Source organism: Lolium rigidum, chromosome 2 (assembly GCF_022539505.1).
Source record: "Lolium rigidum isolate FL_2022 chromosome 2, APGP_CSIRO_Lrig_0.1, whole genome shotgun sequence".
Taxonomy (NCBI): domain Eukaryota; kingdom Viridiplantae; phylum Streptophyta; class Magnoliopsida; order Poales; family Poaceae; genus Lolium; species Lolium rigidum.
This window is the reverse complement of record NC_061509.1, coordinates 190,666,685-190,680,125: the sequence shown is the minus strand read 5'-3', so window position 1 is coordinate 190,680,125 and position 13,441 is coordinate 190,666,685. Positions and strand designations below refer to the sequence as shown.

The 13,441-nt window shown below is 44.1% G+C and overlaps 2 protein-coding genes and 1 long non-coding RNA gene across 3 annotated transcripts; all 3 read left to right on the top strand.

The window, feature by feature from the left end:
- Nucleotides 1–440: 440 nt before the first annotated feature.
- Nucleotides 441–1,852, top strand: LOC124687878 (protein trichome birefringence-like 14). Its single transcript, XM_047221607.1, has 2 exons — nt 441–756; nt 847–1,852. Exons 1-2 carry the CDS (start codon nt 458–460, stop codon nt 1,676–1,678), a joined length of 1,131 nt encoding a protein of 376 aa, XP_047077563.1. The 5' UTR covers nt 441–457; the 3' UTR covers nt 1,679–1,852.
- Nucleotides 1,853–5,559: 3,707 nt separating this feature from the next.
- Nucleotides 5,560–7,159, top strand: LOC124690409 (protein trichome birefringence-like 14). The gene is made up of 4 exons (XM_047223798.1): nt 5,560–5,707; nt 5,823–5,942; nt 6,044–6,239; nt 6,319–7,159. Exons 1-4 carry the CDS (start codon nt 5,560–5,562, stop codon nt 7,157–7,159), a joined length of 1,305 nt encoding a protein of 434 aa, XP_047079754.1.
- Nucleotides 7,160–8,636: 1,477 nt separating this feature from the next.
- Nucleotides 8,637–10,386, top strand: LOC124687877. Its single transcript, XR_006998338.1, has 3 exons — nt 8,637–8,733; nt 9,095–9,173; nt 9,258–10,386. It is a non-coding gene; the product is annotated as an uncharacterized LOC124687877 (long non-coding RNA).
- Nucleotides 10,387–13,441: the final 3,055 nt, after the last annotated feature.

Genomic DNA, 13,441 nt, shown 5'->3' with positions numbered 1-13,441 from the left:
CCAACCGGACAATTCTCCTTTGCCTCGCAACAAGGATGTCAAACATGCCAGCAATAACATTGAAACGGATTGCAGACACTGAATCAACTTGTCTCAACAACTTCATAGTCAACAAGTTATGGCAAATGCCATCATTAACTTTAATGTCCATAGTCCTCTCTCTCCACACCTTTGTAAAACTACTACAATAGATTGTTTCGCCTAGTCCCATGCCCCCAGCGGCATATGAGGCTCTATATATCACAAGCATTACATGGGAGAGTGTAAGATCAGTACCAAAATAGGGTCAAGATATCAACTTACCTACGTTCTAATCAAACCATGTAAACAAACAAAATAATTTTTTTAACATTCCTCTTAATCACAACTAATGAGGTTGAGATTGTGTGATGGCGCTCCCAGTTTTTGTATTCCCAATGACTTGGTGAGACCGTTGGACAATTGATCATTTGATGGGATGAAATTAATAGTTTATTATGTGCACATCGCACTTGCTAATTCTGAAAATTACTTTCCACAGCCTAAAGTAATTTATAATGTTATTATTGTTTACCTGGTAGAATGTAACTATGCAAAAGGCAAGTGGATAGGAGATGAGAAGCGGCCACTCTACTCCGGTTATGAGTGCAAGCGATGGCTGCCAAAAAAATACAATTGCGACGCGATGGGTCGGACAGATTTATCGTTCGAGGGCTACAGGTGGCAGCCATATGGTTGTAAGATGCCGGAGTTTTCAGGGCCGAACTTTTTGAATAGGTAATGTACCATCTTAGCTTCGTTTTACATCACCTTGAAGGATTGGATAATAGCGTAGTTTTCTTGAGATCTTACATCTAAGGCTTACAGGATGAGACACAAAACTCTAGCTTTTGTGGGTGATTCGCTTGGTAGACAGCAGTTTCTGTCTATGATGTGCATTGCTACAGGCGGTAAACGCCCTAAGGTTGAAAAGGTTGGGCGGAAATATGGTCTTGCCAAAGTTCCACATGCTCCAAAAGGTCACACCTTGGCTTATCGATTTCCAGGAACTAACACCACTGTTCTTTTCTATTGGTCTGCTAGTCTATGTGAATTGGAGCCATTGACGAACACGACAAGTTTGTCGACAAGCTACGCACTGCATCTTGATCGTCCAGCAAGATTCTTGAAGAAGTATCTCCATAGTTTTGATACCCTTGTTCTCAACACTGGCCATCACTGGAACAAAGTGAAATTCAGCCAAAATAACTGGGAGTTGTATGCTGATGGCAAGCCTCTAGTAAAAGGTACGCTGCCGGAAGACCTCAGCCCATTCAGGAACCTTAAGCTGCACAACATCGTAAGATGGCTGGATTCAGAACTCATACATCGTCCTCATATGAAAGTTTTCCTGAGAACAAAGTCACCAAGCCATTTCCTACATGGCGACTGGAACACTGGGGGTAGCTGTAATAGTACCACCCCGTTGTCTAGTGGAAGCGAGGTCTTCGGGGACCATTCAGGTGACCTACCTGCGGAGCATGCAGTAACTGGAACTCGGGTTAAGCTTTTGGATATTACTTCTATCTCACAACTACGAAGCGAAGCCCATGTCGCAGATCATACTTTGAACTCACAAAGTGTCAAATACGATTGCTCGCACTGGTGCCTACCTGGTATCCCAGACACGTGGAATGAAATCCTCTTTGCACAGATTTAGGTTCTCAGCCACCGTTTACCATGCCTAGGCCTGTGTATGCCACGGTTTTTTACAAGTGTGTTGCTCCCATGTCATAGACACAATATTTTGTCATTTTTTTCACACTTGTGGCTTCGGTTTAATTTTCCACACTTCTATGACAAGCCTCAGTGCCTAAGCTTTGTTGCCGTAAAATCTGGGGTATTGCAACCTCCAAGGTCATGGCAAATGGAGAGATCGAGAATTACTCCTTTCAATGGTGGCTAGCGTTTGGTGAATGTTTGCTTCCCACACTTTCTATTTCAGTTTGTTTCTCACACTTCTATGACAAGCCTCACAATGCTTAAGTTTTGTCGTGACTTAGTAATATGGTAGTTTTTTTGTGAGATAGTAATACAGTAGTTCAGACACTACTGTACGAACAGAAACAACCAATGCAGTGTTTGGTGAATGTGTGCATATGCCATGTTACATGCACGGCTGAGTGATGGATTTTGTCACATCTGCTTGTAGACAAATGAGTAATAGCAGGATCTGTAATCATTAATCATTAGCATCTTGAAGTAAGAACCTCTTGGTGATCTGATTTGGAATAGGCCACGACATGTTTGGTCTCGAATTCTCGATATATTTAGAGCCAAAAAAAAAACCCGCAAAGAGATGAACAAGAACACAAAAGACTCATATTGTTAACTTATTATCCAGCATCACTACAATGTTTCAGAATAACAGGGCTGCAAAATGCTAGTTTCAAAGTAGTCGAGAACTTGAGAGAAAAACCCCTTTAGTTCCCGAGCTCCCTGGAGCCCTTTATTTTTAAAAACGTTTCTCATAAAAAAAAATACACACACACTTACATTTCTACTATGTGTGTGTAAATTTGTATGCATACATATGCTCCGATGCAATCTATACATTAACCAAAAAAAATCTGGGATCGAAATCAAGTTTGTTTCACCTTCTCGGAATCATAATTCTGTCATTTTTGCACAACCCAAAACAATATTTTTTTTGCACAACTTTACGGCGATATAGATCACATCTGCACTTATTTGTGAAATTATTATTTTTTCGATAAAGGGAATATATTAATATCAAAGGATACCAATTACACTCAGCTTCTGCAACAACGCAATGCCCTAAAACATTACGGATGCACACAGCCAAAAAGAGAAAAAAACTAAGAAATAAAAGTTCCGCTACAGTATCACAGCCCTAGCAACAGTAATACAACCACCACCAAAACAACACCCGAAAATCGGACTCTTCAAAAGCGATGCCTCCAAGAAGGGAACAAGTGCACCAGTCGTCGTCGCCCGATCAAAGATCTTAGGTTTTCACCACTGAAGATAGTCTTCGCTCTCAAAACAATGCCTTCAACAAGGACATTGCCAGGCACAACTAGTTAAGGCCGGACCTTGGGTTTTCACCCGAAAGGTAAGACCTCGAACTTCACATGTGTAGCCGCCCCCACTTCCGTACCACTCGCTGTGAAGTCCGGAACACCAAGTAAGCCCCTCAACAGCGCAAAGACTTGAACCTCCATTAGCTAGTCCTCCAATCCGGCCTTCATGATATTCTCTTCTTCGATTTCACCATGGATCAGCTGTCACTTGGTGTCAACACGAAAAAGAGCTTCGCGCCGCTCCCTCCGGACCAAACGGTCGGAATAAAAGCATGGGTGCGCATGACCGAATACCACCGATCCAACAAACTCCATGCAATAGAAGCATTGTTACACTTGCCGGCGGCACCTTCCGAACTCAACACTCCGGCCCGGATCGCAAGTCCAGGCCTCCGGTAGGTCTTCCTCTTCACCCAAGATAGGCCCTAGGACCGCCGCCTTTATTCAGGTTAGGCCTCCACGCCGGCGACCATCCCGGGCTGGCCATAGCTGCTGCCGGAGACACCAAGCAGATCGTCGTAGTCCGGAGACACCGCACACGCCTGGGCACCACCGCAGCCGAACGCCAGCCCTCCACCGCTGGCCGCCGATAGGCGAGGAGAAGGGGACCTAAGGTTCCCCCCTGCAGCCCGCCCCCACCCCTCCCTCCACCGTCGGCAGGGCACACCACCACCTCTCAGCCGTCCTCAGCGGAGGTAGCCCGGGGAAGACTCCACGCCATCGACGGAGAAGAAGGAGAGCCCGCCTGACCCAAGGGGCCAGCGTCACCACCTGCCTTCGCCGCCAGCCGCAGTAGCTTCACCTAGGGCCGCAACCCTGCAGCGCCGTCGCGTGGAAGGAAAGGCTGGACGCCGCCGATCCTCCCCGATCCGCGACAGAGGAGGCCGAGGAAAGCCGCCGCGCCACATAGGGGTTTTGCCCGACGACGTCCTGGGCGACGGCGGCGGGAGAAGGGACTGAGGAAGGGGGCGCCTAGGGAAAGTAGGAGGCGGCCGCCCGGCGTGGCGCGGCGCGGCCGCGCGGGTGCGGGAGAGGTTAGGGTTCACAAGAGAAGTCTGCAAAATTATTATTTTTGCTTCAAAATAGCATTTTCGAATGGGATTTGCTAGTTCTCAGCTAGCTGAGAACTAACTTCGTGCTTAGATAAGTCCTAAACTATTTAATTTGCATCGTGATTCATGCTAGTCATGAGTTGCAACATAAGTTGTAACTAAGATTTGCTAATCATCTGAGAAATAGTCACACCCTTTTCGAATTCAACAAAAACAAGCTCGGAAGCCTAATTGACGCACTCTGATACTACTGTACGGACATAATTCAGCAATGCAGTGTGTGCTGAATGTTTGCACGTTACTACTGTACGTCAGATCATATGCACGGCTGAGTGATGCGTTTTCCCCGCCTCATCTTCCGCTGCGTCCTCCCGTCATGTGTTGCACGCCGAGCGTGGGATTTTGCTCGCTCACCCCAAGATCAGGATAGTCAACTTTCAGATGCAATAAGACAACAATCTCTTCCATAAAGAAAATCAAAACGATGCTACTTTGCGTGGTTCCCAAGTTGTGCCCGCGACCTCTTCAGGATTGAACGATCTCCGGTGGATCAAACGGGTAAAAGAACCAGACATGAGATGAGCAAGCATTACCTAATTATGCTGTGACCTCCAAGCAGCTGGGATTTGCACAGCCAAGCAAGATAGACAAGCAGAGGCTTCTTGACAGCAAGCCATGCTTACCTCACGTGGTTCTCCTCATTCGGCCGATTGATGTCTGGGTCTTGCTGGATCTGAATGTGTATCCCTGTCCTCACAACCTTCAGCATACGATGGAGCACCTGAAAGATTATTAGCAAGGTACCCGTAAGCCTACGGCGGGCCTAGGATTTTCATTCTTGGGTATTCGAAATTCAAAAAAGACTTCATATTTTTAAACTTTCCAGTGCTAATCACAAATGTTAAAGATAACTAACTAGCAAGTTTACGAATGTGTGAATCTGCTCTTCATGGCTACATTATGTCAGAGTTATAGGCTTCTATTATATGACACAATTGAGTAACACATGCGGTTGAGATACGAGTTACTACAGAGATGATACAATTGAGACAAGTATGTAACTGAAACGATACAGTTAAGACCCAATTCCTATGAGATAAATCTTTTCAAAGCATAGTATATATAGTTGTTAAATCTTGCTTAGTTGCTTACTTCCTTGCACTATTTGTGTGTTGCACGTGACATGATTCCCCTCCAGCACAGCACAGAGGGCAGTCAACTCAACCCTGTATTCTACCACACAAGATCAGCCAATAATAATCTCTTCCAGTCTTCCAGAATATATAATGCTGCATTCGCAGTTCCCACGTCGGATCTCTTCTACCCACTACGTTCTCCCCTAAAACAGTCGATTAAGAAAAGCCAACACGAGATGCAGGGCATCCACAGCATTACTTAAGCAGAGAGCTGCAGGCAAAGGCTTTCTTCCCCTAGCTTTGACTGAAATGAACGGTGCGTTTCTGCATCTTGTCGACAAACCATCCTTGGGTCGTGTTCTTCTCCTCATTCTGCCTGTTGCTGTTTGGTTATTGCTGGATGTATCCACAGTCCTCAAAAACTTCAGCGGCATAACGTTGAAAGGTTTCACCCCAGGTACGTACTGTATGCATGTCTGTCCCTGTGAATAGAGTCGTTAGATATATCCATGACGACGAAAAAAATGCACGAATTGGCCCTGTATGTATGAACTTTTCTGACATCTGATCAGATCTCCTACTGCAGCATGGGCAGCACCGTCTTGGAGATGATGATGATGTGCCAGGAGGTTCTGCAGATCTAGCTTATGACGCCCATCGCGCTCAGAGAAGTAGAGCTAGCAGGAACAAAGGTAAATATGGATTTAAGAGTTCTAATTGCGTGCGCATCAAATTCTAGAGATTAATTTCACTGCACAATATTGACAGAATATTGTTTGCCACTGATTGATAGCCTGTAACTATGCAAAGGGCAAGTGGGTAGCAGATGTGAAGCGGCCACTCTACTCAGGTAATGCCTGCAAGCAATGGCTATCAAAAATGTGGTCTTGTCGCGGGATGGAACGGACGGATTTCTCCTACGAGGGCTACCGGTGGCAGCCGCATGATTGCCAGATGCCTGAGTTCTCAGGGCCAAACTTTCTGCACAGGTATTATTTGGGCCCTTCTCTGGTTAGTTTTCTTGAACATCGCCTGGAGTTAGTAACATATCCGAGGATTTGATTACAGGATGAGGCACAGAACTCTTGCTTTTGTTGGTGATTCGCTTGGCAGAGAGCAGTTCCAGTCCATGATGTGCATTGTAACAGGCGGCAAACACAGCCCTGAGGTTGAAGACGTCCGACAGAAATACGGCATTGTCAAAGCTTCGAGTCCTTTCACTCCTGGTGGCTCTGCTTACCGATTTCCAGACACGAACACCACCATCCTTTTCTACTGGTCTCCTACTCTATCAGAACACGAACCTTTGATGAACATGACGACCAAGAAGACTAGCAACGCGTTGCATATCGATCGTCCAGCTGATTTTTTGAAGAAGCATCTCCACAGTTTCGATATCCTGGTGCTGAACACTGGCCACCACTGGAACAGTGTGAAATTCAGGCGAAACCATTGGAAGCTGTACGACGATGGGAAGCCTGTGGGAAATGGAACACTCGTGGCAAAGGACTTCAGCCGTGCGAGGGAGATCAAACTGCAGAATATCGCCAGATGGGTGGATTCGGAACTTGTACACCATCCTCGGACGAAGGTTTTCCTCAGGACAATTTCGCCGGAGCATTTCGTGAATGGCGAATGGAACACCGGTGGAAGATGCGACAACACCATCCCACTTTCTAGTGGAAGTGAGGTCTCGCAGGATCATTCCGGTGATTTGGCTGCAGAAAGCGCGGTGAACGGGACACGCCTTAAGCTGTTGGATATTACCGCAATCTCGCAGCTGCGGAGTGAGGGCCATATCTCAAACCATAGTGTCAAGGCTCAGAGGGCCGTTTACGATTGTTTGCACTGGTGCCTTCCTGGTATACCAGATATGTGGAACGAGCTCCTCTTTGCGCAGATGTACTAAAGTATGAATGTATGATACACATTTCAGTTTCAGTTTTTTGACCTCACTACTAAATGTGCACATGCCCATCTCTTTTTGACAATAGTGCAAATAAATCACCCTTGTCAAAAAAACAGTGCAAATAAATCTTTGCTACAGATCTGAAGATGGAAATAAGTGCAAAATGTTGTATAGCATTAGACAACAGTGATTGTATGCATCTAAGTATCCACAATATATCTTTTTATAAAGATATGCAGATAAAATATTGTATATTCTTTGGGCCGGATACATGGGATAGAGAAGCAACCTACCTTGTACAAAAGTCAAAACAAAAAAAAACTAAAACCATGCCCTAATAACATACTATCACACAATTACTAAAACGTCATCGGGAACACAAGAATAGAAATGGTAAGATTTTACTAATGCAAAATTTTTAGGGATAGGTTCAGTGAAACATGCATAAATCCATCACAATTCACAACTACAATCTTTGTAAGTTCCACAAACCTACCAGATCCAAGAATTTCAAGCTCTCAGGTTCTGCATTGTACAAATGTCGGGCATTCATGTTGCTACAAGTAAAAATTGAGGAAGCTCTGGTCCTTTGAAGAGGATGAGAAGCTCGTGAATCTCATAAAAATTGAGGAAGCTACTGGAACTCTGTCTCCAAACTTGCAGACGAGTAAAAGCAAACCTTCTGATTTTAGTCTTGCCAACTACCAACTACCAAATTTCCTATTTTCTTTTCCCAAGACTCCCCTCTCTTAGTAAGTCCAATTATCTAAATATTCCTGATAAATTGATCCTTTTTTTTGCGGGAGCCTGATAAATTGATGCTGAGGTCGAAAAGTATAGCAAGAGTGCAGGCTCTCTTCAAATACATTTTCTCGTATTCTGACAGACTGTAGTTAGTTTTTAGTTCTGTTTTTAGTTCTTCACAAAATGGAAATGTTTAAGATAAATTTCTGGAGGGATCCAAAGGTGTGGCATAAATATAAAGAATACACATTATCATGTTTTCAGATCATCACTATATCTCTACTACTTATAAAGGCACGAAGTGCCGTTGGAAAATCGAATCTTGATCGTTCATTTACAAGCATCGGACGGTCCACGCTCCTTGATTCCCCCCTTCCCCAAATTGCGTGGCCTTCCATCCTGCCCCGAAATCCCGAATCGCACGCCTCTGCTCTTCCATCCCTTTTGGATCGATCGCACAAACGCTGCTACTGACGATTTCTTCTTTCGCCCTCTTTCAATCCTCCCTGATTGCCACCGCCGGAGATACAGCCTCAGCCTTCGATCAACGCCGCCCGCCCCATCATGCTGCCGGTGCTCTCCCTTGCCACCGCGCCAGCTCCCACGCCTCGTAGGCGGATCGGCCGATAGCTCTCCTCACCGGCTCTCCGCACTCCCCAAGGCCAGTCGCGCTCCTCACCGGTTCGCCCCGCTCTCCACCAGACTACGCCCAGTCAGATGCCGGCATGATCCACCGCCGTCCCCTCCTCACGCGGAGGCATTGGCCAGGATGCAGCTGCTACCCCACTTCGCCCACCCCTGCAACCTTTGTCTCCTGAAGCTGGAGCAAGGTTAGCCCGTCTCTGTTTAGTTTCCTTTTAATGTATATTTTCTGTTCGTTTCTAGCTGTAGATTGATGGTACTGTCACACGAATTTATAAGTATGCCTATTCAGATGTATAGTGTGATCTGTGCCTAAAATTCCGATGAATGCGAAGACATTGATAATTGCATGTCTACATCGATCTACTTTCCTCAATATATATGGTGCTGGACAAACATTATCCCGTCAAGTATTCACTATTGGCTTAAGTATCATGGTTAGAGTTTTCTATTTTTCTCCACACATGTTATTGTATATTTGGATTTAACCTTTGTACGCCCCTCAAGCTGAACTCGAGATAGACTATGAACGTTTTATGGTCAATCCAGGAATGCTTATGCTGAATAGGAGCTAACAATTCTTCGTCTAAAAGGAAAGCGAACCAATTTACTGCAGATTGGTCACTAGGTAAGATAACATGCAAATTTATGATAGCATCTGTGTAGCTAAGTTTGTTAATCCCCTGCTCACTTTTTTTCTTTTTCTTTGCAGGATTATGTTCATAATCAGGGGTATGTGTCTATGCTCTCTTAGGAATGGATTTCTTTGCTTTAATGAGCGGGTCAGATACATGGAGAGCCCTCGAGTTAGTCTCTTCTAGCTATTGTCCATTTGTCTTTGGTAAATGAGAGCCAATGGGTTTCTGGAACACCAATGCCGGTAAGCCTACATAATGGTTAGAAGGAGTTATGCAACTGATAAAACAAAAATCACAAGCATTACTATATTTTCATGTAGAACAATATTTTTGTATATAAGTGCAGAAAGGGAGATCTATGGTTTCACCTGACAGAGAATATTAGTTTGATGTTGATCAGAGTTGTAGATAAGTAAGTAACAGTCTGTTTAATTCTCTTGTAGCATGAATTGAAATAGATACTGTGATTTATAATTTATGGCCTTTTTTCTGCTAATATTTGTTACTGCATTTTGACCTGCACAACTATGTATTTATCCGCATATCGTAATTGCAATTTTTAAGTTGGCTTAACTACTTTGTCCAGTGTTGCAGCTTCTACTCTTCCAAGCAGAAACAATGACAGAAAAAGCGTAATTAATTTAAATCTAGGGAGGTTTGAAATATATATTTTCTCATCTCGCCAACCACGAAATGTCAGACCTCATCTTTAGATACTGATTCTAAGTAGATTGGATGCAAGAATATACATCTGGACTTTTTTACAACATGATTGTATTTTAGGGTTTGAGGCACTAATTTAGATGTTTATACAGTGATAATTGATGGAGAATAATTTTTTTCGGAGTGGTGGTAAATAAACGGAGCCCTTTGGTTTTACTTGCAACTGTCGGTTCATCTGCGCTCTGCAAAGCATGAGAAGGTGGTGAGTGTTTTAATTTTCTGAGTTCCAAATGCGGACATAATTTCAGTTGAGGCAAGAGGAGTTTGGCAGGTTAATCATGTCACCCCAGGAGCAAGCGATTTTTCACTATCACCTCGAATGTTAAACAATGCACATTTTCTCACTTTGTTATATCAATCAGTACTTTTGTTGTGGTGGTTCTTGGGAGTTCTTGGCAATAGACGATGGGCAATACCAGTATACACGTGTTGCCAAACATATGATGCTCTTTCCTTGTCATGTGGGATGTATGGAGATGATACAGATGTGCACTTATTGCTCCAGAGAGGTTATGATGATAATTCTCGATCTACTATGGTATCCACACTGAATAATTGCCTGCTTAGGAAGTGCCACAAGAACACAGGTAAAAGACACAGGCTTTCATGGAATTACTATGGTATCCACACTGAACACAGTTTGTACATGTACTTATCTGAGCTCATGGAATTACCGGCTTTCATTCTTTTTTTGTATTTTTTTTAAAATTGTTCGCAAAGTTCCTTCCTCCTTGTACTCATTTACTGACAATAGTATTTGCTGAATGAGCACAGTTTGGTCATGTACTTATCTGATCCCATGTAGTTGCCGGCTTTCATATTATTATTATTTTTATTTTTTTTGTTTTTTCTATTGGCAAAGTTCCTTTCTCTGTGATGTGGTTGTTTGAGAGAAAGTTCCAGATTTATGTTTTGCAAGCTAATTTATAGGATCTGGGCATCCTTGTCCTTGTAACAGTTTTTCTTTCAATCAAAGCATAACTTGTCCAACAGTCATTGCAGAGTGTGGTGGTTGTATGCAGAACCATGTTCCGAAACTATCCTTTCACGGCATAGCTTTGTATCTTTTAGATGTTTCATATTGCAGTCCGTCTTTATCTTCATTTTAACGAAGACGTGCGTTGCACGTGCCTGTTTACTAGTTGCTTGCATAAAGCCTAACCTTACTGGCATCCGGCAATCTCTCTCACTACTAGTACTATTTCAAGCCAAAGAAACAGAATTACCTCATGAAAAAGGCTAAGATGGTGAATTGCAGCTTCACTGAAAGTGCTATGTATATCTTTGTTAACAAAATAAAAGCCCTCTTGTGGTGAGAAGGTATATAAACAAAATTCTGATGGTGCTGGCTTTTTCGTGCACTGCAGGAGAAGAAACAATTTACATGGTTAGCAACACATCTAGAGATACGTAGTTGGAACAGAAGTAAAACGGTGTGCTTTGTCCTTACGCTTGAATATGCCTATCTACGCAAGGTCTGGTCCAGTATGTTTAACTACTGGATGCGATCCAGGAAATTCAGATTCAGCCCAGGGCGGAGGATACATTTCATTGGCGGTGGAATGCAGGCAAGGGCATGCAAGACCAATGTGAAACCTGTTCTTTATGCTTGCAGGTGGATAAAATGATTGATCATATCTTAACTCAATGCTTCTTTTCATGGCAGGTTTGACTCAAATAGTATATTCACTTCCTGCATACAGAGAGAGGGGGATTAAAAAAACAGATTCTAGCAAACTGGCAACACTGTGACTTGTAAAAAAATTCATAGTGATTGTTCCATTCAATGCATGTTTGTTCGAATAAATGCAGAAAAGCAAAAAAAAAAAATCTCCAAGAACAGAAGTCTCTATTATAAACCTGGGAAAGTTATCCATCATAGTTTGATCATTAAAGCATTGAAAGCCCAAAATAAAATTATAATTCTGTTAGACACATACTAAACAAGCGGCATTTGACTATACAAACATGTTCGGTGCACTTAACAAGAACATTTGACTATACAAGTGGCATATTTGAGCACACTCAAAATAAGGAAAAGCATCAAAGCAACAAATTTTCCCTGAACTTCATATGAACTAAATAAAACTGTAATCTCCAGCATGTCGAACTTCTACGGGGAAGCAGAATGGTGAGGAGGGTAGCACTACATCAAACCCATCCACTTTACCTGGTAGTGGAGGTGAGGGCGCTCCTGTAGGTGCACATCCTTGAGCGGGCACCAAAGGCGGCCAGAGTCCTCAGCTTCGGCGGTGTCCCAGCCGTTGCGTTGCCTCCACGAGGTAGAGGGAGGTGGCCTTAGAAGGGCGGGCTGGAGGGAGGAGAGGCCAGCGGCCAGGTCGGCGCCTCGCCTCCAAGCGAGGCGGGTGGAGGCGGAGGCCACATGTGAGGCTCGCGTGGCGGCGGCGTTCAGATAAAAATGAACTACAGTACTAACTTTTATGATGATATTATCTTTTTGAAAAAGTTAGTTCATTTTTCTACACGGTGGCGTTCGAAAATCCCTAGAAAGATCAAAATCTTCCTTTTGCAAATGATTAGGGACAAACTACTCTTCGATTGACGAAATTTAGAAGAAACACGGTCGTCTAACAGAGAGAGCTATGTGGGAAGTTTGAGGACTCGAGCCATATATTTTCCCATTGCATCCTTGCACAATTCATGTGGTACGCATGAGGGAAATTTTAGAGTGTGACTGAAGGGGCCGGAGACCTTCGGCGATCTCGCAAACTTGTCTATCCAGACACGAAGGATCTTGTGGATCTGCATGGCGGGGATGTGTTGGTCGCTTTGGAATACCCCACTAGTAGAAAAAGGGGCAGTAGGCCCGGTCCATTTGGGCCTTCAGACCCGGTTCCCAAACCGGACCAATCGACGGGACTCAGGTAGTACTTTGGCCTCTGCTTCAAGTTGAACCGGGCCTAAAGGTCTCGACACGTGGTGCGGCCAGGGAGCTCGCGGTGGAAGGCCTTTGGTCCCGGTTCGTGGTACGAACCGGGCCTAGAGTTGCTCGCCGCTGCAGTAGAATTGCTATTTCTTCGCTCGCGGCACAGGTTTAGGGCTGTACACGGCGTTTCTCCGCGAGCAGTAGTTTCAGCAATGCATATATATCATTAAAGAAACCACAAAAAATCGTCATGAATATATATAGACATCGTCAACAGTACACGTAATGCATGCATATTTACAATACAACATCTCCTCGACGGATTTCATCCCCCGTCACGATCCGCCGATAGTGCTCTCCACCTGGGGTAAGGGCCACGGTAATAAAGAATCCCGCGATTTCCTCTTGAATTGCTTTTATTTGATCCTCCGTTATGAGAGTGTTCCGTAGTGCGTGTCATCTATATTTAAAAAGGGAGATCAATATATGAATGGAACTCAATACAATAGATGGTACTAATTAAGATTAATTGTGAAATTTTGTTATCGTACACGAGTGTGGTGTATACGGGCATCCCCATCCTTGGGACAGGCCATGTCACGCATGAAGGTGCAGACGTAGTATCCACATAAGTTATTCCCCGGTTCC

What these genes read in the sequence shown, in the direction of transcription:
- LOC124687878 (XM_047221607.1), top strand. Translation starts at nt 458, where the DNA reads ATGAAATTAATAGTTTATTATGTGCACATCGCACTTGCTAATTCTGAA. An exon ending in GGGCCGAACTTTTTGAATAG is followed by an intron (nt 757 to 846) that starts GTAATGTACCAT and finishes TAAGGCTTACAG; the next exon opens with GATGAGACACAAAACTCTAG.
- LOC124690409 (XM_047223798.1), top strand. Translation starts at nt 5,560, where the DNA reads ATGAACGGTGCGTTTCTGCATCTTGTCGACAAACCATCCTTGGGTCGT. An exon ending in TAGAGCTAGCAGGAACAAAG is followed by an intron (nt 5,943 to 6,043) that starts GTAAATATGGAT and finishes ACTGATTGATAG; the next exon opens with CCTGTAACTATGCAAAGGGC. An exon ending in GGGCCAAACTTTCTGCACAG is followed by an intron (nt 6,240 to 6,318) that starts GTATTATTTGGG and finishes ATTTGATTACAG; the next exon opens with GATGAGGCACAGAACTCTTG.